The sequence below is a fragment of the Nelumbo nucifera genome, chromosome 7 (assembly GCF_055504915.1).
Source record: "Nelumbo nucifera cultivar China Antique chromosome 7, China Antique-T2T, whole genome shotgun sequence".
NCBI lineage: Eukaryota > Viridiplantae > Streptophyta > Magnoliopsida > Proteales > Nelumbonaceae > Nelumbo > Nelumbo nucifera.
Window position 1 is genome coordinate 20,982,157 of NC_142655.1, and position 25,941 is coordinate 21,008,097.

General features: G+C 35.8%; 1 protein-coding gene across 1 annotated transcript; it reads right to left on the reverse strand.

The window, feature by feature from the left end:
• Positions 1-38: 38 nt before the first annotated feature.
• Positions 39-13,705, reverse strand: LOC104593615 (Peroxisomal membrane 22 kDa (Mpv17/PMP22) family protein). Its single transcript, XM_010253558.3, has 8 exons — positions 13,266-13,705; positions 12,684-12,771; positions 2,979-3,073; positions 1,987-2,059; positions 1,787-1,879; positions 1,601-1,687; positions 1,198-1,278; positions 39-459 (listed from the first exon to the last, which is right to left on the reverse strand). Exons 1-7 carry the CDS (start codon positions 13,655-13,657, stop codon positions 1,198-1,200), a joined length of 909 nt encoding a protein of 302 aa, XP_010251860.1. The 5' UTR covers positions 13,658-13,705; the 3' UTR covers positions 39-459.
• Between the last annotated feature and the right edge of the window lie 12,236 nt (positions 13,706-25,941).

Genomic DNA, 25,941 nt, shown 5'->3' on the forward strand with positions numbered 1-25,941 from the left:
TGACCTTTTGTCTAGTTAGTAATCCAACATTATAGAAATTTCATATCTAAAATTCTAATTTAATTCACATTCAATACTGAGAATTCCCAAAATTCTAGTTTAGTGCACATTATGATATTAATTGGCAAACCTAGACTGAATTTATCAACTTAGGCCCGCACATCGGATCTCACAAGGCCCAGCCAAGCTTCATAAAGTTGAACTTATCCCTTCTATGCATGCATGTGTACGTGGGGATCGAGACACAGAAACACACATGGAGAGAGAGAGAGAGAGAGAGAGAGAGAGAGAGAGAGAAAGAGAGAGACAGAGGTTTGTTGTCTAAACAAAACAGACTTGGAATCTGTTTCTGAAACTTTTCACATGTTGCAGAGTTTGCAGCCTGTGAAACACGTCCATGTGGTTCTCCAGTTGTTGCTAGTTCCTATCTGAATATCTTCAAATAGCCACTTCGAAACACTGTTTATTAGGGGGAAAAAGCAAAAACAGATGTTACTATTCTTGATGACACATTGCAATATACCATCTGGCACAGACCAGCCAGATCCAAACCCTGTTCTTATGAAAATAATTAAAAAAAAAAGCAAGGAGAAATAGCTATACATGGTGGGTTAAGGGATTGACTTCAGTAAGGACATCTTACACATAACTAATCCAGACAGTTCTAGGTAAAGACAACTAGCAACCTGATTATAATGACCAAACAGATTACTTCAATTCTAACTAATACTTGGCCAAAAGGAGTCTACTAGACAAAGAACCATACTTGGTTGGAATTTTATAACGATCAGATATATTTGTTTTCTGAAGATTGGAAAGTGTTTGTTTTCTGATTGTTTAGAAGGATCAATCCATGAGTGCTGCTAAAAGCAGTATTTGATAACCTTTTGATAGAAGTTTTCTTGCGTTCTAGGGAGCAAAAAATAGTTGTTTTCTGTTCAGGAAATCCAAACTCTAGAAACTTCCATTAGGAAGTCATCAAGTGCCACCTATATTGAGTAAACTATTTAATTAGACTGTGGCTCAATCATACTGATTATATGACATTGTCCATATTGCAAAAAGCAATATCTGTCATATTCATATAGACAAGTGCAAATAAATACAAATGTGTAATGCATACAATATACATTATTTGCAAAATAAGAAAATCAAAACAAGATTAGATACACTTTATGATATGGGAAAATGGTATACCTATTTGGTGATAACTTCTTTGTGAGCTTTAAATGAGAGGATTACATTCCATGCCAAAGCAACAACATTAGCAGCGAGAACCTGAGACAAAATAGAACATATCACTGTATTAACCTACAAGATCTCTGTCAATTTCACACATGACAGAATGAAAAACACCATGACAGAATGATAATCTCACAAAGGAAAACACTATCTTTATATGTAGCGCAAATAAAATGTGGCACCATTCGATGAACACTAATGACAAGATCTCTACCAATTTCTTCCAGGACCAAAACCTCTTATTTTGTTGCTTCACTTGCACTCTGGCAAGCAGGAAAGAAAAATTACCTCCCCTGACTTCCCATCCCAATTTAACCATATATCCAACAAAGTATAATAGAGACTTTGCCATCCATACCTGGAACTGCTGTGGAACAAATCGAAAGTTGAGAAACTGGAAAGGTATCCAAAGTTGCCAATTTGCCAATACTGCAGAAAACCACTCCTACAAATGGTGAACATACAAAATATAAGAATAAAACAGAGGCAATTTCCTTGAAAGAAACTAATGCAAAAAATAAAAACAGAAATAATAAAACTGCACCTGTTGAAGCTTTGGCACTACTTGTGATGGCCTCCCCTCTAGAGTAACCAGAGTAGATAAGAAAACCCCAATGAAAATAGGAGAGAAAATGAACTGTATCAAGTTTAGAAAAAAATTATGTTCCAAAACAGCAATTATTCATTATAAAACAGCAAAGCCATGTTATGGCAAGTACCATCTCGAGTTGAAGAGAGAATCACCTGATCAAGGAGAAGGCGTAATAAAGCACCTGATGCTCCTTGGAGAGTCACCAATTTACTCAAGTACAGGTACCTATAAACCCAAATTTGAATTTCTTCAATGAAATTTCAAAGTAACTAGGTCACAAAGGTTATCAAATATACCTGGATCAGAAGGGATCAGAATAAGCAAACCCAAAACTCCATATCATACCCCTCCTATCACCTTATAAAGTCCAAGCTTTTTTGTTGGGAAGCATCATTAAGATCATAAACAGTGCAAAGATGCTTCAAAGACATCAACGACTCTCACACAAATAGGGGAAAACTAATATGGCAATGCAATAGAGGAGCAATCATTTCGGACATATGGAATAAGAGAAATGAAAGTATTTAATGAGAAAAAGCAGGAACTCCACAACTCAACATTGATAGTTGCTACTTGAGCAATCCAGGTCCACCTGGATATGGAGTAATCAGAAATTATGAAAAGGAACTCCTACTTAGTTACTGCAGACCATCTGGATAAGGAAACTCTTTGAGAGCTGAAACGTTAGTTTCTCCGTTTGATATCAGACTGAGTAGATCAATGAGCTAGATTGATTTATCCATTAAAGGTGCGCCACATTATGATTGGATAGCTCACATCAGAAGACAAAGGCCCATGGAACCTGAGGTATTTGATAAGAGAAATCAAGCTACTGGTATCCACAATAAACCACACATTCAAATGGATTCCCAGGTTTGCATACAACCTAGCAGATACGCTACTCAGGAGGGAGTAAATAAAGTTTTATTGGACAGGGATATGCCTTTTCCTGGGAGGGACTTGTACAAAAATCACTTTTAAGGCATAAAACTTTCTTTTCAGCACTGAGCTGTTTGTACATGTCCTTTGTCCTGCATTCCTTTCTGGAATGTATGATTCTTTTACATATTAATTAATTTTCTGATACTGATAATAAAATATCCAACTTACAAATGTAAAGAAAATATAGGTTCTGAATCATTACCAGAAATGCAATGTTGGGCCCACCAATGCAAATCCTAAAAATGTGAATAGAAATGTTCGTTTACAGTCCAGTGTTGATACTTGGTCAATCAATAACTGGAGAAATCACATCATGTCAGAGGATTAGCAAGGAAGTAAAAAGGCTAACTATGAGAAAATATATTTCCTTGAGCAAGTAAACGAACAGATAGGTTGTATAAATTTTAAGCAAAATATTGATTATGGACATCTAATGGATAATTTGATGGCAACTGGTGTCACTAAAAGGCGATATTTCTGAACAGTCAACCCACATGGTCATATTGTGTATTTTTAACATATTATGCACTCTTGAAACATTACTTTTTTAAACATTTTCCATTGTCAAAGATATTGTGAGAGTTTATCAAAAAATGTCATGTCACCACATCAATTCAGGAAAGGACAGAAGAAAGTACAATTCTTAGTGCTCCTTGATGACAATTGTGCATCCAATGATGTTCTTGTTCTTTCAAAAAGTTCACTTTACACAGTACCTGATTGAGGAATGATGAAATACATTATCTACTTCTGAATGATCTTGGAGGCCAAAATAGGGATAAGGCTTCACTGCACTGTTTGTGTGCATCCCAAAACTGATGACTAGCCCAAAGTCACTAATCAACATTTGTATGAATTCCTCAGACACTTAGCCATATGTGATACTATTATGTGAAATATCATTCTTGGCACATACTGTTTACCTCTCATCCCAATTTGATGTTAACAAATCCACTAAACTTTTTTTACAAGTATCAGTATTGAATTTTATTAATATGGTTATGAAAAAGTATTACAAGATGTTTTCATCCATCCAATGGCTAATCCCTCAAAGGTGGTTAGCATCAGTTAACCATCTTTTGCAGGGCCATTGGTAAGCCTTTTACACCCCCCTAGGGGTATCAATCCCCAAAACATCTGATTTCCATTCCATTGGCAGATATTGGAACCTAAAAACTGTAGCTCTTAAGTCCTTCATGATGTCTTTGCCTCCCCCATTTTATGACTGTATCTTCATGGACCCTCCTGATTCTTTTCAGCCATCCTGTTATCACTACCTTCTATGATGAAATACTTGTAATTCATAACATTAGCCCTTCTTACTCCATCCAACACAACTCACAGTTTTTGCTGTAGTTGAGTCTCTACTTCCTGCTGGCCAGGAATACAATGTAATATCATGCCCTTGTCCCCGAAAGAAAACCCTACACTGGATAGGCCTGGATCAAGGCTCCCATCAAAATCCATCGTAATGAATCCAGTAGGCAGTTTGTCCATTGTGCTGCAGAAATGGTTCTCAAGGTTGAAGATTTAAGCCACCAAGCTCCAATTTTTCAAGATATCATCAATTGTGAACGATTTAACCTCCTCCTTGATTTGATCATGTACCACCTTAATTCATACATTTTAAATGATTTCCCCACATCCTTTGCCATGACTTAGAATATTCCTGTATGCCTTTCCCCCCATATACACCATAACACTGCAGTTCTCATGCATTTCCACAAAGACAAGGGAAAAAAGGAGCTAAACAAACATTTGTAGGTCTGTAGGTGTGAGCACTATTTTCACCATTTTTTTCACATGAAGCACACATGGGGAGAAATACACCAATAAGATCTCCTCTGCTCAAGATTTTCACAAGTGTTAATATGATCATGGTAAATCCCCCAACATAAAGCTCTAGTGAAGGCACAGAACCTCTCCAAATGGTATTAACAAGGCAAATAAAAGTAAGATTAAGATCCCTGCCAAGGACATAAAAAAAGGAGGCACAAGAAAAGAAAAGAAATTTGTTTACCATGCCAGAAATATGTTTAAGTTTTTCAGATACTGAGAGGTTGTTGTGATACAGGTCAATGTGAGATAGGAAGAAAACTTGAACAAGAGGCCAAATTTTTTGGAGGCTTGTCTCATTGCTAGGTTTGGGTAAGGATAGAGTTGTGAGTGTAAGAAATTTGGCTGGGGGTTTGTTTTTGTTATGTTCCAGAGCAGAGGTATTCCAGCTTGGGTTTCGGAGTCAGAGAAGTAGAAGACAAGGGAATGCAATTTAAGATTAGTGTGGTAGTTTCCAGAAGCAAGGGAGATTCTCAACGAAAGGAGAAAAGGAGCAGTGTGTATTGGAGTGGTGGGAAACTGGGAATTCCCCTGCATGCTTGCAGATCATTGACCTTCAAAAGGATTGGAGCAGGCATGGAAAGTTCTTAAATTTCGATGTTAGAAATAGGAGTTGGAAGAAGATGAATTTGCAGGATTTCTTGTGGTGGTTGAAGACTTAGCAGAAATCCAAATCGCTGTTGAGTTGCAATTTGTAGGGGAATCTTATGGTCTGTGAATCTTCTTGGAAGGGGAAGACCAAACATTCTGGAGGGCACAAGAAATAGGAGCCTCTTCATCCCTAAGTACCTGGATTAAGGTACCAAGAGAAGATTCACAAGAAATCCTGCCAATGTGGGGTCTGGGGAGGGACAGATGTACACAGCCTTAAACCTACACATACAAAGAGGCTATTTCCAAGATTTGAACCCTGGTCACCCAAGTCGCAATGAAGCAACCCGATTGTTGTGCCAAGGCCCACCCTCTTTTCTTCATGTTGATCCTATTCCAAAAAAAGATACATTTGATGAAGACGGTGAGAATTCTTTGGTTGCTCAAGTGGTGGTTGGAAACTTCGGTGTAGATTTAGGACAAAGAAGGAAGGAATTCAAAAAATCCAAGTTTGATGCTTCATTGGAGATTTGAAAAAATCAAGAGCCTCAAGCAAAACCAATTTATTGCAAGTTACAGAAGTTTTTTTCGCAACTAAAAGATGTTCTTGTAGGGGTATGGCCAACTAACAAATTTAAAAAAGAAAAAAACAATGTACAAAAGAAAAAGTATTAAATCCAGAGGTCCAAGACTTGATGATCCGTCCAGAGAAGGTCAAAGGTGCAGATTCTTGAAAGGAGTCCTGATATACCATTGAATATTCCTAGGGGCATTTGAATCAAAGTGGAAGCTTGGAGGAAAAGAGGAAAGAAGATAAGGAGGGGAATAAGGGATCAAAAGGGGAGGAGGTGCAACAAGAGTAGATTTAAGTGTACTTGTTGATAGGGACGTGGAGGTTGGCAAATCTTTGGGTCTTTTCTTTGGGAGGTGAGGGTTTTGCAAGAACAGCTTTTGAGGAGTATGAGAAGAGGAGGGAAGAGAATCTTAAGAAGACCAAAGTTGGGGAAGGAGGAAAGGAAGATTATTTTGATGAGGAGGTCTGAGTTTGTTTGCTTAGGTGTCTCTTGGGGTGATCTGAGTTGCTGTTAAGAAGGGAGAAGGGTTTCTTGTTGTGTTCTCTGGTGGCCTTGCTGCCCTTCTTGTTGTTTAGTTGAGTATGCTTGTTTTGCACTTGTTAGTTGGTGCTATCTCGGCACCTTCTTGGTTGTACTCAATTTTTCTTCTTTTTTCTTTAATAATTTTTTTCTTTATTATCAAAAAAAAGAAGAAAAGAAAAAGAAAAGTGAAAAAGTGAGAGTCCGAATCATATTATCCTCCTTTGATTGGTCAAGTAAAACACTCTCCAAAGAAACTAGTAAAGCAGGCACATCTAAGATTTTTTGAGTCATTAAGGCCCCTCCTTAAACCAAGATTTCAAGCTAAACCATTTGAGGAAAAGGAAACACATTGAGACACAAGACATCTTAAAGGTCTGAAATGGAGAAAATAATAAGGAATTTGTGTTTTAAGGGAAGATCAACCCACAAAATGTTCATCCAAATTTTAGTTTTGTTCCCAAAAAGTACATTAAGTCAAGGCAAGAAATAAGTACCAACATTATAGCTTTCCTAAGGGAAATAAGAGTTTCTCTTGGGTTCAAGCTTGTATAACTAGGGCTGTTAATGGACTGGAGATTGGTGCAATCCGATCCGGCCCAGTATGAATCCATTACAGATCGACCAGGTCCAAGCCAATCCGATGAATACATTGGACCATTCTAGACAAGTCCAGTTCAATGTTTGGCCTCTCCAAACCGTTCAAATTGGTTTTAATTTAGATTGGGTTCAATCCAAGCCTAGTCCATTGAAACTCGTACTGTTATCTTGTGTTGACGGACTGGATACTAGTTCAATCCGACCCAGTCCAAAATAAATCCATTATAAATGGACCAGGTCCTACCAAATCCAATAAATACTTTGGGCCATTAAATCTAGACTAGTCCAATACTCCAATTCAATATGCCTTATTGGTCTGTCCAATCCGTTCAAACTGATTTTGTTTCGAACAAGGTCAAACCCAAACTTGGTGCATTGACACCCCTATGTATAATTAACCATTGGCAACGAGACCATGAATGCTTTTAATGGTCATATGCCACAACTTGTTTGTATCTCATGGAAATCTCAACAACCATTTTCCAAGTAGAAGAGTTCTTCATCCTCAACTTGCCCAAATTAAGCCCCCTCTCTCCTACTGCTACACCAATTTCCAATTAATCAAGTGATCTTTCTTGGCATTATCCAGGTCCCATAAAACGTCCATCATTGTTTTCTCTAATCTTCTAGTGTCCAGTGCAAGAGTTCTAAAATCTCATAGGTAATAGTTGGGTAAGTTAGCCAAGGTTGATTTTATTAACATAATTATTACCCCCATTGTGATTTAACCATGCAATTCTTCTTAAGCCACAACTAATCTTTTTGAAACTTCTCTATAACAAGATTCCATAAACCAAATACCTTGGGGTCACCTCCTAAGGGAAGTACTGAACTGATTGGCCACTCAAACACCGAACATCCCAATATCTCCACATATTCCTCACCTTGCTTTCCCTTCATATCGATTCCCGCTATGCAAGTTTTACCTAAATTCCCGCTATGCAAGTTTTACCTAAATTCTCCTTCAGATCTGAAATTCTCTCAAAACACCTTGTTAATAACTTAAGATTCCTAATCCCCCTCCCATTATCTTGACAGGAAATTATTATATCATCCATAAATTGCAAGTAGTACATTACTAATTGCTCTCTTCCAACTCTCCATCCTCTTATCTGATTATTCCCACTCTACCTGCCTTAGATATCAATCTATATAGCACATCAACAATGAGTGTAAATAAGAAAGGGGATAAACGGATTTCCTTGCCTCAAAACCTCTCTTTGTTAATCTTTAACCACCCCATGCACCAAGATTGAATAATGGCATGATTCTAAGCATCTCCCATCCACTTCTCCTCATTCATTTCATGTCCTCCACACATTCATTTGCAATGAGTCTTGATCTCCTGCATAAAAACAACTTGAGAATAGGACACTATCTATCGAGGAAAGGACTGACTTCAAACTTTGAGAGAGAATCTATGAAATGATCTTGTACAAGCAACCCACAAAGTTGATTGATCTAAAATCCATAGGGTGGTTGGATGCTTCAAAGATTTAGGTATGAGTGAGTTGAATGTCGCAATAGCCCCCCTTATGAATAATACCCCTATCATGAAATTCCCTGATTGCACCCATTAGATCATCTGTAACTACAATCGAGCACTTATAGAAACCCATAGAGAAGCCATCAAGGCATTGTGCTTAGGAGGTGTCCATCTCGAATACTAGTTTCTTTCCCTCATCTTCTTCAAAGGGTCTCTCCAAGAACTCTCTCATTTCAGTTTCTAGAGCTGGCCATCTCAATCACAAGACATCCAACCTTGGAGGGGGAGGTCCTAAGCAATCTTTTAAAATGATTCACCATGATTCTAGAAATTTCTTCCTGATTAGTTATTTCTCTTCAATGTAGTTCTTTTTTTCTAACATTTCCTAACTAATCAAAGTATCCAACATGTTCATGACTTCTGCCTATTGAACATTTTTTCTCCTTTGAGTATTTCATCCAAATCTCCCTTTGCTTTCAATATTGACTCTTTCTCTACCTATCCAATCTTCCCCCTACCTTCTTTTAGATCTAGTTCCTCTATCATGCATAATAGTCTTCTTTTCTCTTCCTCACTGTTACCAAAGGCGACCTTGTTGCATTGTTCAATTCAACATTCTTGACCTTATGTTAAGTGCAAGAATGATCTGAAAATCTTAATCATGATGTAAAATTGTAAATTGTATAGTTGAATTGAACAGAATCTTAAGTCATATTGTAAATGATAAGATTATTTATGTTTTCTATAAATTTGTCAAAAAAAATAAAAGAGTGTTTTAATAGTTATACTTGTCCATAAAATCTCATTGAGGTTTTTCCATATTGCCAAGTCAGACTCCCAGGCATGGTCAGATTCTAATTCTCATATCCATGTCTATGCAACAGTGAAAGCTGGTGACCACACAAAGAAATGCCTATTGAAAAAAAGAATAAATGATTTAATTGTTGAAGGGGACTGCCAGGTAGTTATTGGTTGGATGAGAGCAGAAGAGAAAATACCTTGATTTAAGGTCCTTAGTTAGACAGGTGCAAGCACTAGGAAGCAATCTGAATAGCCCATTCATGTGGTTCCTAGGACTGCAAATGTTTTAGCAAAATCAGAGATGACTAGGGATAACTTTGGAAGGGAATTCCAACGTCAAGAATTGATTTGTAAAGTTTTTCTGATTCTCTTGATCTAACCAAGGCTGCCTTTGTAACTTTTCCCCTGAGATCCAATTATTTGGGTAGAAAGGAATATGAATGAATACAATTACTACTATAATCTATCAAAAAAAAGTTGCAGAAAGGATTTAGATAGAGCATTTGAATTGAAACCCTTGGATTCATTATTTGAATCATTAATTGTATCCAAGGTTCAAAGTATAGAAAATATTATGTGTATCGAAGAGACAATTTTAAGAGACGTATCGAGATACGCTTAGGATGCGCATGGATACAGGCGAAAAATTAAGATACGCATGGATACACTAAGAAATTCATATAAATCCTAAAAAACTATATTCATTACAATAAATATGAGTTTTATATGACTATAAATAAGCTATTTAAACATGGAAAAAAAAAACATATTTCAATGATTTATACAAAGTGTGAAATATCGAGACATAATTGGAAATCGTTGAAAAATGATGCAAAAATTAAAATGTTTGTGTATGCACACATACCATAGTTTTTAAAGAATCAATATAATTTGTATTAATATTTATCGTTTTTTAGAAAATAGGACTGACTAGCCAATTGGACCGGTTGGACCATGACTAGATTGGGTAAAAAATTGGCCAAAATTGCCGTCCGACTAGTCAAACTAGAAAACCAGTGAATCAGTCCCGGTTTTAGAAGAAACAACCTTTTTTTTAATTGTTTTAGCACATTAATGTGAACTTCTAAAGGCCATAACTTTTCGCTCAGATGTCCTATTGGGGTGACCTTTGTTTTTATTTTGGGTAACTTTTCAATATAGGTGCCTTATAAAAAAATTGAAATTAAAATAAAAAATATATGTTATAGAAGAATATAATTATATATTTTGAATATATTATAATCCAATATATAATTTATAATATTGTATATATATACATATATATGATATCACGTCATCTAGGTAGATGCCCAGTCCGGTTCTCTAAACGTTGATATTTATTATATATTTTAATAAGAGAAAAAGACTTAAACCTCCCCTCAAGTTTACATTAAATACTAAGACCTCCCTTATCTTTTCAAAATGGACTAATGCCTCCTTTGTGACACATTTTAGCCATTATGTTCAACGGAATAATTCAAAAGACAAATACGCCCTGACGGGTTTACATATTTAATGCTGGGCAAACTTGTCTGGATAATGTACCTTCCTTATAGATAATGAAGGATGCAAACTGTTTCCAAATTGCAATGCTCTTTAACAGACAAGAGCAAGCTGGATGTACAAGCCAAGCTCTTCATTGTTATCGTCCATGACAAGACCAACAACACTATATACATTATCCATTATTGAAAGTGGCGTTGGCGTGAGAACATCTGATCTGGTGAACAAGGTCTGGAAGCAAGGAGTTCAAGGAAGCATTATCTGCTGGTTTTGATGTGAGCACAATTGGACAGTTAGGTGTTTGATTTTACTCAACTTAATAACAGAAGGTTATTGTTACAACAAAGCATAGTGATGATGAAATGCATTTGGGAATCTCAGGCTGGTGGGTCCTTCATGAAATCACCTGTCATCGGGGGAAATCAGATTTGGTCCTAACCCAACTATGTTCTGTACATTTTTGGAAACGTAAATGAGAAAATAGATTATGGAGGAGAGCTGAGTGGTCAACTGTACGCTGGTACAGGTGGCTATAACAACCTAGGGGCAAAAATGGGTTTTTTGAAAACATTTAACGATAGGTGAGGTTGCATACAACTGGGTCTACACAAAATTATAACTGGGGGGTATTTTTGTTCCATGATATCGCCCAATAGGGGAGGCATTAGTCCATTTTAAAAAAGGAGAGGTCTTAGCATTTAGCATAAATTTGAGGAGATGTTTAAGTCTTTTACCCTTTTAATAATGAATTTTAGCTTTTATTGATAGTCATCCACTAAAAAACTGGTTCAATTAAGAATTAAAATACATATTTATAGGCCAAACACTTGTGGTATGGCTAGGGGTGGATTTGAGTCGAGACGAGCCGAATATCTAGCTATTCGAGCTTGGCTCACCAAGACAGTATAGCTCGAGCTCAATTCAAGCTAAAGACTTGAGCTCGAGTTCAGCTCGAGTCAAAAGCTCATAAGCTTGAGCTTGACTTGGCTCATGCTTGACTATGAGTCAAATGCTTTATAAAAGTAAAAAATTATATTCAAAAAATTTATTTTTTATTTGATATTTAAAAAATTAATAATTATAATAATTAGTTATTATTATTATTATTATATATATATATGCATGTATGTATGTAAAAGCTTGATTAGGCTTGTGAGCCTCACAAGCCAAGCTCTTTATTAGGCTTGAGTTTGGCTTGATTAGAAAATGAACCTATAAATTGGGCTCGAGCTCGGCTCAAAACTCGGTTTAAAGTTTAAACCGAGCCAATCCAAGCTCGAATAGCTCGTGAAAAGCTCGGCTCATTGCCACCCCCAGGTATGGCATAGTTGTTGACTTGTAATCATTACAAGCTAATAACTAGGGTTCAAATCCCTTTGTCCCCTACTTGTGATTTTTATAGGCAAGTTCGTGGCATGTCAAATTCAAATTCGAATTTGAACATTGCATTAAATGCACTATTTAATTTGCCTTTAATCCTTTAATAGTGTATAATTAAATGTGATAATTAATTAAGAGTCATTAAATTTGAATTTGAAAAGTTACTAAAATTGAGGGAGAAAGAGGGAAATTAAATTTGATATTTAAAAGTTGCCAAAATTAAATAAGAGCGAGAAGAATATTAAATTCGAATTGTATCAGTCGATACATGCAGTGTATTGGACCGTATTGGGCTTGTATCGGCCAATACAGACCCGAAATGATCCAATACGGCCCTGTATCGGACCGATACTAACGAAACATACAGATTCTGTACGTTCTATGTATTGGGTCCTTAACAAAACGCAACGTATCGACCGATACATTGCGAAATTTTAAACCTTGATTGTATCATAACTCATAAATTGTAAAATTCTGACAACATAGATATAGCTAATGCTGATACAAGAGATCGCATTCTTCCCATGTAGTGTTTACTTGTAAAATCACAATTCCATATTAACAAATAAGCCATTCACCTTATATCAATTGCAACTAAGAGAACAGACAAAAATACCTGGCAGATTAAATCCCCAACAAAAGTCAAAATTGCAGATGTGATAGCTTTTGTCAACACTGGATACTTCTCTAGAACAGACAAATACCTGACAAAATGAAACAAAATCACTAAAATAATATAATTATATAAGTAGATGTTCCAGCAAAATGCAAGTTTAGTTTCACAGCTACATCATACGACTAAGGCATTTGGGGTGCAGTTTCTTTTTTTACCAGTGAGCAAAATGTATCTTGAGAATGCATTTTCCATATACATCAATTTCTTTATAATCTTGTACCCTTAGAAAAGGGCTCTAAATCAACTCTGGAATTAACTGGCAAAATGGTGGTTTTCCACTTAATTATTCAGTTTGTTTGTCTGCATGTATAGTTTTTCCCCGAGGCATAATCAATTTCTTCAATGCCCCCCCCCCCAAAAAAAAAAAGGTCTTGAACGATTATAGAAAGTAGATATAATATAAGTGAAATAAAACATTGTTAATTTAGACAAGCAGACAATAAGATAGCTATTGGAAAGTCAAGAAGCAACAAGAAACAAAGTAAATAAACGAAGAGGAGAAAACGAAGTCATAATATTTACCAAGATAGCAAGGACCACTTACTCCCACCACCTTCACCATCACCGGCACCTTCACCTCTTCCACCTGAATTTCCGTCACCGGAACCACCAAAACCGCCGCCTATTCCACTAACACCTCTATCTGAAGAAGCTGAAACCCGAAAATAATCAAAAATCGTGTGTCCAAATTTCATTTCTGACCAACCCAAATTCTTAAACCCAGTACCATGACTGGAACTTGAAGAATGAGCGAGGGACTGAAAGGAAGAAGAGGCCCTAAAACCAAATTTCGGAATTGAGCTTGCAAGGACTCCATTCGGATTATACAATGGGGAACTGGGTCCTGGAGAGACACCAGCGAAGCGGTAGATCAGAGGATATCGACGAATAACAGTTCCAGGATAAAGAGCCATTTGGTCTGCCTCGAAGGGTTTATGCAGCGGCGTGGGTTTTTAAAGTGCAAGCTGGGGCCTCGGAGGATGTTTAGTTACGATTAATGGGTGTCAATGGACCGGTTTTGGATTGGACCCCGTCCAGTCCAAAATCAATTTGGACGGATCAATAAGAGATATTGGATTGTACCAATTCGATCCAAAATATTTATTAGATTTGATTGGACCTGATCCGTTTGTAACAAATTTATATTGGATTGGGTTGGATTGGACCAATATCTGGTCCATTGATATAAGATAAGAATATATGTGTCAATGGACTAGGTTTGAATTGAAACCAATCTAAATCAAAATGAATTTGAATAGATGGGATGGTCCAAACATCGAATTGGAAACGGTCCAAATTAGTCCAAAACATTCATTGGATTGGATTGGACCTGGTCCATTTATAATGGACTCACATTGACTGGATCGGATTGGACCAAATAGCTATCTTATTGTCTGCTATTTTAGTTCGGAATTAGTTATTGTCTACTATTTTAGTTCGGATTGGACCACAAGCAGACAATAAGATAGCTATTTGGAATTAGTTCAAGCCCTTTACACTATTTTTAAAAAAGTGGAACTTTTGTTTGACTAAAAGATCCCAAATTTTGAATTCAGTTCCTTTCTAATTATAAGGACAAAAATGTAATTTGAACAATCATTTTTTTCTTATTCAAATACATCTCATCAAGTCTTATATATATTTATTTATTTAAGTAGTACTTCTCATTAACATTTATTGAATCTTTTTCTTTACTATAATACCCCTAATTTTTAATTTGGCTCATCTTTGATTGTGAGGTCAGAAAATGTAATTTGAACTTCTATATTTTTCCCCATTTAATTCTCTCCCATTAAGTCTTATATTTAGGGTGTAAACACTCATTCTTTCATTGAATCCTATATTAATTAATTATATTAAAGAAAAATAAGTGTAACAAAGAATAATTGTTTTTATTGATGATAGAAATAAAATAGCAAATTTAAAACCAACCCCAAAACGGGGTTCTTTTCTTGTTTGGTTTGTGAATCAACGAAATGTGCCAGCCCTTCATGTCATAGTTAAATAGTAATAAAAATTAAAAAAATATGAAAATACAAAAAATTGTAGAAAACATTTGGGTACTTCTCTAATATCATATATTAAACAAAAATAAGTGTGGCAAATAATAATAGTTTTTATAAATATAAAAATATAAAAATTTGTGGAAAATTTTGGAAAGCATATTATTTACTATCATTATTAATTAGGGGTGCAACTTGGATAGGTCCAACCCAAGCTTGACCCATCCCAACCTGAGTTTTTGCATGGGGTAGTTTTGAGTTTTAGGGCAGTAGGCTCAGCTAGGGCCAAAAAAACTCAAGCTCAACCCAAACTTGGGTTTGACTTGGGTTGAGGCCTCGATTAGCCCGAGCCTAACCCAAGCTTAACCCAACCCAACCTGAGCCCATGTGTGTATATGTGTTTGTGTATTATATTTATATAAAATATCTTTTTTTCTAATATTGCATATGTGTGTATTATCTTTATATGTGTAAAATATGTAAACATACACTTGTAAATAAGATTTATACATAATTTCAATAATTCTACTCTTAAAACCTTCAACCCAACCCAATCCACCTAAGTTGCACCCCTAATCATCATCATCATTATCAAAAATTTTGCACGTGAACACCTTGCTAGTGATATTAGTTAATTGGTTACAATTTTTTCTGGTATTATATGTCCTTCCAATTTATAGTCGAATCGATCATGACATTCATACTAACCTCATAGCACTTGGAGCCACTAGTACTTGTAAGTTATCGTTCATGAGGAGATGTTTCCAATGCATGGTTACAATATGTTATAGGTTTGTGTGATGTGTGCTTTGTGCGAAGCAAATCCAAATTTATCAATAACACCCTTCTTATTCTTCTAGCCCACTTATCCAAAGGGTCCAATTCACTTTGATACATTAAGGGAATGTTTGGAACCAATGTCTTTTGTTTTTCTAGAAAATGGTGATGCATCAACACCGAATCAATGTTTTGATTTTTGAGTTCCGAGATTATGTTCTTTATTTGGTTTGATTTTTGAGTTCCCAATATTTTAAAAATATTGGGAAAAAATGACCATGCCTAAGAAATCAGGAAGGTGTGGTCTACTAAAGGAGATAGAAGGTTCTGTGTGTTTATTATTTTTGTATATGAGAATATTTATACATATGTACAGTGAGAGACGTATATGTAAATGAAATACATGTGGATGAGGATGAGAGAGAGAGAGAAAGAGATAAAGGAGTAACTACAACATAACTACAGTGGAGCACACCAACAATGCTCCTGTATGTGGTGACATGACATCATCATGTCAAATGCCAAAAAAGGCTAAAAGACGATAGGAGGTAGCCATGAGAGAGGAACAAGGTTTGGGCTCATGCATGTTACACCGAACAAGTAAATGGCCCAAATGCCCAATATCTATGGGCATCAATGGGCATCAAGGTTTGGTTATGAGAGATGTAGACCAGCAGGTGATCTATGGGCATCAATGCCAAGGAAGTGGCTTAATGGCCCAAGATCACGAAGAGCAAAAGTGGACCCAAGGTCATTGATGATAGACGAAATAGTGGTAGAGCAAGAACCGGTGAGGACAATGTCATCAACATGCACTAGTAAGATTATGAAGTTGGAAGTAGTCTTTGAAAAAAGAGGGACACATCAGTCTTGGAGTCCAAAATACCCATGGAGAGAAGGTGATCCTGTAGACGGTGAAACCAGGCCCGTGAGGATTGTTTGAGGCTATAGAGGGATTTGTACAATTTGCAAGTATAGTTCGGATACCGAGGGTTTATAAAACCAATTAGTTAGAGCATATATACTTCCTCTTATAAAATTTCATGTAAAAAAGCATTGTATACATCAAGTTGGCCAGTCGTTAGTGACAACAAGAGAGAAAATGATTCAAATGGTGGGAGATTTTACAACTGGACTAAATGTCGATCTTCCTGGTTAAATCCTTTAGCCACTAAATAGGCCTTGAACCTCTCTATTGAACCATTGGGTTCTGTTTGATACGGAAAACTCATTTTGTTGCCCACAAAGTTCTTGTCCTCTGGAGGGGGAACAAGATTCCATCTATTGTTAGTGAGAAGAGCATTATACTCATTTGCCATCGCAAGCCGTCAGTAGGGATCTTTATTGGCTTGGGAATAGCATGTGGGCTCAGTTTCTTGTAATGGGCTAACAAGCATGGCATATTTAGGATTTGACTTATGAATACTAGCACAGGCCCATGTCAGCATATGACGTGTAGGGAGCCTAGGGGCAATTGGGGCATTTGAGAGCAAATGTCACTCCATTGAGGCGTGTGGAACCCAATAATGTGAGCAATAGTATGCATTTCTTTGCAACATGTCCTGGAATATAGCAGAACTTGACATACAATATTCATATCACAAGAGTTTGATTTAGTATTATTTTGAGGTTTACGATTACTTCTATTATCGCCATTGTTATGACCTTAGGGAGGTCTGCCATAAGAGTTATTGTTTTGGGAGTGAGGATAACCAGAGGATAGGGAGTTGCTGCTACCTAGTGACCTACCTTGAGATTGATTGGCTAGGTTTGCAAAAGGGGAAGTGCCTAGCTGAAGTTGTGAGCGACGTTCAAGTCATTTCTAATAGCTTAGTAACATGTTCTATACATTAGCTGATTGAGATCATGCAAGCCAGTGGTGATAGCCAAGTTTCTAAATATTGATACGAGCGGATATGCCTTGGCCTGTGTTGGTGCTTTTTTTTATGTTTTACTTTTTTTTTTTGAAAGCGGTTCAAAGGGACCGGTTTAAGGCCTGACTACCCTCTGAATCAGTAACTAACCATCCTTATAGAGGTATATTAGAAAGCCACCGACACAATACAGGCCGATACGTATCAATACTTTGAACCTTGGTGATAACCATAATGAAAGCATCATATTCTGAGCCGTGGTTGCTTAGGAGGTAGTAGATGAGATCAAACTCATTAACAGCATAATTTACTACTACAAAGAACATCTATCAAACTCTTTATCTTTTTAATGTAGTCAGCCATTGTAAGAAAACCCTTCTGTGCATGAGCAAGTTCAAGCCTCAAGTCATGAATACGAGAGACTTGTTTGAGGAGGAGAATAGTCATGCAATGGTAGTCCAAAGGGAGTAGGACGTGGTGCAACTCACAACCTGTGCAAATATAGGTTCTGTTAGAGATGCTAATAGCCAAATCAGATTGAGTTGGTCTTGCTCCACCCAGGCTGAGTATTCTGGGTACAAAGATGATGAAGAAGGTTCTATTAATGTGGTGTGCTTTTCTAGGCATTGAAACAAACCATCAATAATGTTGGAGAAGGTGGTGAGAGTGATTGGGATTGAGATTGGATGGAAGCAGGAACAGTGGAATAGGATTCACTGAGACTAGCCATCAAAACAAAGGAGAAAAGGTGACATTGGTTTTGAATCGGTTTGGTCTTTACTACCTTGGTTGAGGTGGATTCCCCTACACTGTAGGATTCAAATGCAAATTCCTATTTGTCTCTGCCACTGCCATTGTTGTCGCCAAGGTTCAAAGTATTGATATGTATCGGCTCATATCGACCGATACGTATTGTGCTGGGAGCTTTCTAATATGCCCCTACAAGGGTTATATCGGGTCAGACCATGGTTCAGAGGATAGTTGGGACTTAAACCGATCCCTCTGAATCAGTTTTAAAAAAAATAATAAAACATAAAAAAAGCATCGACATAGGCTAATACACCCTACATTAAATTGATACTTTGAACCTTGTTTTCTGAGCATCACCACTAGGTTTGTTGGTTAGGCTGTGTTTGGTTTCAGTGCAAATTTATTTGCATTGGTACAAATGCATGGGAGTGCAAATGTAAAAAATTCAAATTTTTATTTAATTTTATTTTGGATTTTACTTTATTCTGTTTCATGTCTTAATTTACTTCATTTGTACTGTAATTAAAGAAAATAAACTAAAAATTAAAATAAAAACAGGTCAGAATTTATATTCAAATCATTTATACTGCCATAATTTTGCATCAATGCAAATTTATTTGTATTGTAACCAAACACAACCTTTACTTACAAATCTTTTTAGCGAGAGTGTGTCCCTTAGTTGTGTCCTGTTTTGTACTTCAACATCGACACATAAAAGGAGAGGGAATGAAATTAATTTGAACAATCGATAGTTGTCGATATGGTAGAGTTGGCCAGAATCTTATTATTAGTCTCGCTCGATGTCTCGGTTAAGAGGATGGGGAAGATGGAAAGAGAGAGAGAAAGAGTAAACAGGGTATTTTAGTAAATGTATATTTTAAGGGTAAATGCATTTTAACAACATTACGCTTGTTAAGAAAAGCAATAGAAGGGAGGTATGTGCACCTATTTTCAAAATATTAGGGTAGGTTTTTATATTTTACCATATTTGTAAACTTGGTATATGGTTGAGAATAATTCATTGATCTTAGGAGCCAATATCTTTGGGTTGTTTGGATACCTACTCATTTGATGAATTTGACCAAATGAAATGTTGGTACATCATTTAAATGGTTAGACTTAGTTGATTGATTTTAAGATGCCATTTTGATGGTCCAGATTCCATTTTAATAGCCTAAACTTGTTTTGATTTGGTGCATTTTTTTATGGCCTAGATTAGTTGAATATTAATACATTATTTTGATGGTTGAGATTAATATATTTTCTTAAAGAGATCATTAAGATGGCCTACTTTTTTTGGTTAATTTGGTATATCATTTACATCGCTTATGCTTCTTGAAAATTGGATAATTTGGTTAACTATACTACTATTATGACTTTTCTTGAAACTAGGGGTATTAATGGACCGGTTTTGGGTTAGACTTTATCTAAATCAAAATCAATTTGGATGGATTGGATGGATCAATAAGACATTAAATTTGGATGGACTGTACGGATCAGTATGACATATTGGATTGGACCTGGTCCGTCCATAATGAATTTATATTGGATTGAGCCAATATCTGGTCCATTAATACAAGATAAGAACAGAGGTGTTAATGGACCAGATTTGAATTAGAACCAATCTAAATTAACAGGAATTTGAACGAATTGGACAGTCTCTGAACTGGTCCAAAATATACATTAGACTGGGTTGAACCAGGTCCATTTGTAATGGACTCACATTGGACCAAATCCAGTCCAATCGACACCCCTGCTTGAAACCATCATCACAAATTACTTGGATTTTCAAGATTAATTGACTAAAACTTGAGGCATGATTTCAACGGCCTGGATCTTTAATCAGAAAATCATGGCAAGAAATATCTCTTTTAGTAATATTAAATGGGTAGAAATGGGAAAAGATTAAAATGTCTAGCAATGCGCATGCACTTGGGTATATTCCATTAACTCCTTTTAAATGAATGGTGAAGGAAGAGGTCATTATCAAAGTGTTACATCTCCCAATCTAATCAGAGAAGAGACAAAAACCATTGATTTATATGCTACCTAAGATTTCAAATTCAACTTTTTTATCCGATTTCTATTCTGTTTGATTGTTGATTGAATTGATTATCTAAATGTTAATTTGGACATATATATGATATATAATGGACATTTGTCATGAAAACTCAAAATGTTTTTCCTTTCTCATGAATAAGGACAAAAACAATTCTAACAAGATAGCCTTGGTATAAAGTAGATGCTTTATAAAGTGGGCACATCCTGTCAATCCATTATGGTTTGATTTCGGTCAGAAGAAAATTCATGTGTGTGAGAAAAGGAAAAAAAAAAAAAAAAAGAAATCTGTCATAAGTATGTTCTTCATCTAGAATTATGAATTCATTGGATCGAAGTATTCTTTTTATTAGTCAAATCTTGCTCTTGTCACGGTTTTCTAGAATTTTTTGCCTTTGTAAATTAATCCTCTTATCACACCAACACTTTAAATATTGGGAGTGAGATATGTTCAAAATGAAAGCTTGCAACCAATTCAAGTACTTTGTAATGACTAAAGATTACCAAAGGGGCATTTTTCAGCCTTCCCAATATTCATAAAGATGATGTTATCAAAAGAATATATCTTTATGAGTTGCCAAAATTTGGCAAAGAAACTTTGCATCAAATACGATCCACAAACCCATTGGCCCACCATTAGGGTTTTAAACTATTGTTCTTAGGGGATGGTCATGCTTCATCTTCTCATGATCCACTAAAGTTGTACTTGGTACAAAACCAGATGCTTCTGCAATTTTTTAAGTTAAGAGATTTCTGCAAAGCATCAGTGGTCCCAACTTCTGTATCTGCCAACAAGTCAACCAAATATCTAGCACATTTTCATCCAAGGAAACTGAAAAAATAATAAGAAAGAAAGAACTATGAGAAGCATAAATTCTTAAATGGGAATTTTAAGTAGCATTCATTGCTTATGATACATTCTAAAGCAAAAGAGTCTTGTGTCATGTATGATACATTCATTGTTGTGTTTGGTTTGAAGGAAAAAGGTAGGAAAAAGAAGGGAAAGGCCATCTTTTGTACAAGTCTCCTTACTTTTCGCTTCCTTTCTTTACTTTTTCCTTCAAACTAAACACAACCCAACTAAAAATCTTCCTTTCTTGTGCAATTTCTAGATTGGTACCTTTTGTTAAGGAAGGTCCATATACAAACATTGCGACACTTTCTTGTGACCACCCAATGAAACATCGACACTCAATAGATCATGTAGTGTTTTGAACTTGAAAGAAAAGGAGAATGTGTTGGTAATCATTTTTGGCTCGGCCCGGCTAAAAAATTCTAGGCTTGGGCTTAGACTTTGTATTCGGGCCTAGACAACACATATTTATATATTTATTATTTATGCATATTGTATATATGCATGCTATTTTATGTTTTATTTATTATAATATGACACCTATAATACATATTATATATTTAATATTTTACATATGGGTTCAACTGTGATACTAGATAGCAGAAAAACTTACAACCAATCAACTGGTATAATAAAAGAGGTGACCAATGAGGTTGTATTCATCGAAGTTCATGGGGGCTATTTGATTGGTCAAATCTAAGTCTTAAAAGAATTTGAGAGATTCAAATTCAATCTAATATCCTATGGATATGAAAATTTTAATGTTGAATTTGGTTCATTTATTTAAAACATCAATAAATTCATATAAAATTAGCTTAAATTTATAAAATTAAATATAAAACAAAAATATGTGCCATAATATGAAAAATAAGTTCATCTCATCCCAAATCTAATGTAATTCTAAAGAAAATTAATGCTAAAAATAATATTTTATATATAACCAATTAAACCCCATTATGATGATATCAAAATCTGACTTGAACAGATTAATCAGGCCACTTCTTTCTTTCTTGCACGTCCCACCCAATTCACTCTCTAAGGGAGATTGAATCCACTCTCCAAGGGAGATATTTCTCTATGAGCCAATTCATTAGTCAATTTTGTGTTGTATTTGGTACCACATTGTTGTTTCTACTTGAAACATTTTGGGTTGATCAATACAAAGTGGCACACTAGTATTATTTGAGGCTGTTCATAAGAGTCTGGATCTCCTGCCCACACAAAGTCTGCCCACGTCTACCCACATAACATCGCAGCCACACATGGAGAATATCTCATCCACCTACATAGTATTATGCAGGAGGAGATGTTCCCAATTCACAGGGATAGTGTGTTGTGAGTAGTCATGGACAGGAAATCCGGAGTCTGTTCATAATTGTAACAAGCATATATACATTACACATGCATGTATGGGAGAAACTTCAAAATGATGTTACTTGCTCCAAGGGGGTAAAGTCTAATCATTCCAACGAAGTGACACACAAAACCATTCTAGCTGAAGTGACCAATTTGTATTGATTAACCCAAAATGTTTAATGTAGAAACAGCAATGGTACCCAAAGTTAACAAAGTTAGGGTTGACAAGCAACTTGGTACAAGTCACTAAAAACCTATCTTGTATCACACATTTAGGCAACTTACATGCTTGCACCTACCATGAAGATGCCTACTAGCTTGCTGGTAAAGTCTTTGGTTGGTTGTAGCCGAGCATTGATATCAAATTTGGCCTCCACCAAGGTTGAAGTGTAATGGCGGTATTAGAGCTTATTTGACCAAAGTGGTATTAGTGTTTGATACTCATTACTCAACAGCTTAATCTTTTGGGTTGAACAGTTCTTTGAGAGTTTTAAGGGAAAATTATTTGTTGCTGGTTACCATGAGAATATCCACATTCCCATTTTACATGCTTGAAAGTTCATTCCTATTTGTGGATTCATCTATGCATTGCACTAACATTAATAACCAGAAAATCGGGATGCCGTTGCGTAGCCCATATTCCTAACCAAGGTTTTTAAAACCGACCCAAATAATGAACCGATTAGGGGTTCGGTTCCCGAGTCGAACGATCGGTCCATTCTGATAAAAAAATTAAAAAAAAAATTAAAAAATGGTCAAAACCGTTAAATGGTTTGAACGATTCAACTGCCTGAATCAATTGTTTATTAACCAAATCAACGTTTTTTGGCAAAAATCTGATTTTAGTGAAAAACAGACAGGACCAGTTCCCAACTTTCCGATCCAGTCCGGTTTGAAAACCATGTTCCTAACAAAATAAATAAATAAAACTTACACCTATCATTAAACCAACTTAAAAAAAATGAAATATGAATTAACAACTTTAAAGGATCAAATCGCATAAACCACCGCAACCTGCCAAGGTTGGAATAGGGCATAACGCTAATATTAATTCATATTCTATGGAATAAATGCAATATGCGAAAAGATCAATTTGTGAAAACCCCACATTCAGATATTTGCTTTTCATAGATAAAAAAAAGCAATTTACAAACACCGCCTAAGTCCAACCCAAGATGGAAATTTCCACCATGACCACCCCTAAACATGATTTTACAAAATAGAATTATGGTTTTTAAATGTTTTAAAAGACTCGTTAAGTTTGTTGTCATAATATAAGTTGGTGGGTTTATGGGGTAATTGGGAGATGGGTACCCGGGGTTGTATTGATCAAGGTTCAAAGTATCAATATGTCTGATACGTCGGTAAGGGTGTATTGGGCGAATCAATACTCATTTTTATTGCTTTTTTTATTTTTTTTTTGCAATCGGTTCAGGGGCCGGTTTAGGGCTCCTCCACCCCCTGAATCGATCAGACCCCCGGGTGTATCGGAGGGGTCCCGGAACAATACGTATCGACCGATACAAGCTGATACGTATCAATACTTTGAACGTTGGTATAGATAGCCTAAATATATATCCACTATAACCAGACAAACACCTTATCAATTGAGTTGGTTGGCCCCTATAGTTCTATTTAGGGATGCAAATGGATCGGATTCGAATAAGGGTATATCTAAATCCGATTCGATATTGTTCATGTTGGATCCATTCTGATCTAAAGATTCGATTGAATCTGATAAGCCTTGATTTGAATTCAAATCCTATTGGTAAGTTAGATCTTCAGATCTAATCCGATCCGGTTTACTTTCTTTAAAAATTAATAAATTATTAAAAGAAAAATAAAATATACCAATTTAAATAAAGAAAAAACAAAAAAATAAGTATTTTTAATTATTTTCATCATATATATACATGTTTTTTATAAAAAAATAAATAATATAACAAATTTATAAATATATAATATAAATAATATATTTATAAATATATAATATAAATAATATATTTATAAATAAATAAATAAATAAATAAATAATATTATATATATTTATAAATATATACTATATATCAAATTGGATAGGAGTGATCTGATAATCCAAACAGAGATGATCCGAATTCGATCAAATAGGACCGGATATCTGATCGCCGATCCATTTACACCCCTAGTTCTATTTCATATTAAATCGATATAAACCATTTCACCTCTATCATTAATTAGCTAAATCCTTTGGATTTAGGAACTAACAAAGTTGGTGTTGGTAAACCACTTAAGCAAAAAATCGCTTTCAAAATTTATATATCTGTGACTGCACAAGTACTATCTTTGTGATTGGCTTATGCAAGGCACCAACTCTTGGAGTGCAGGATGATTACGTGTCCTATCATGATTGGTGTACCCACATAAAGTGCAAAATTGCACTCCTCGAAAATCTGATTTTGCATGGTGTATTTCATAGAAAATAGGCCTTATCTATGCATAAAATTACATGGAATGTTACAGTTTTACACAACTAGAAAAGTCAATAGATCGGGTTGACCCGTAAACCCACTTTGTTCAATCATATGGGGATCGGATTTGGGGGCAAACTTGTTCGGGTCCTAGAATCGGGTTGTGATTATGCTAACTAGCCTAACCTGCATTAGATTACAAGATAAGGTGGTGTTTGGCAGTGTAAATTTTTGGATCAATTGGTTCTTGAACATGTCTCACAACTAGTGGTGTGAACGGGTTTAGGTTGAGAATTTATCTATGGGGAGGCATGATATTATAACTTTTCTTTTTCTTTTTCTTTTTTTTTTTGAAAGGCTAAACGATAGATTTCACTAACTAATGAGTTTTTTCTTCTTTTTTTTTAAGTTAATATACCTCACCTAATTACACTCAATACAACGGAATGGAAATAGCTAGCAATTGGAAAAAAGTTTAGATGATAATGATGATGATGATCTCACCTCATGACATTTAAGACTTTGATGGGGGCGTATCTTGTTTTGGTTTGAATCGCTATGTGAAGGCTAACAAGGCCGAAAACTGGTCACAAGGTTGGCCAGGTCAGTGATGTGAACATCGTCACATGTTGAGATCAACAATGGCACACTCTGCCAATAGAGTGTACTTTGGGTGTTGGGGCCAACAGCATAGGCTGTTGAGACAGTTTCTGGGCTGGGCACGTTTTGGATAGTTCACTTATTAACGCCCATGTTTTGATTTTTAGTTAAAATAAATTAAGATGTAATTATTAATTTACCCATTCTCATGGTAACGTGGCATTTTCAGAAATTCTCTCAACAGCACAGCCCCAACAGCTAAAGTTTTTCCCTACGAACATTGGTGAGAGAGGGGAATGTGGTGAATAACCCATAATGAGGAGCACAAAGCCACCCTAAAACCTTGGTCAAGAGTTAGCTCGATGCATACTACGTGTCCCAAAAAGTGCGGAGCATGGTAGCATTCCCCCTATGTGCTTAAGGGCGCAGTACTTGGGGTATTCCTCTCTCTTCTGCTTTCCCATTCTTCAAAGCTTCTTA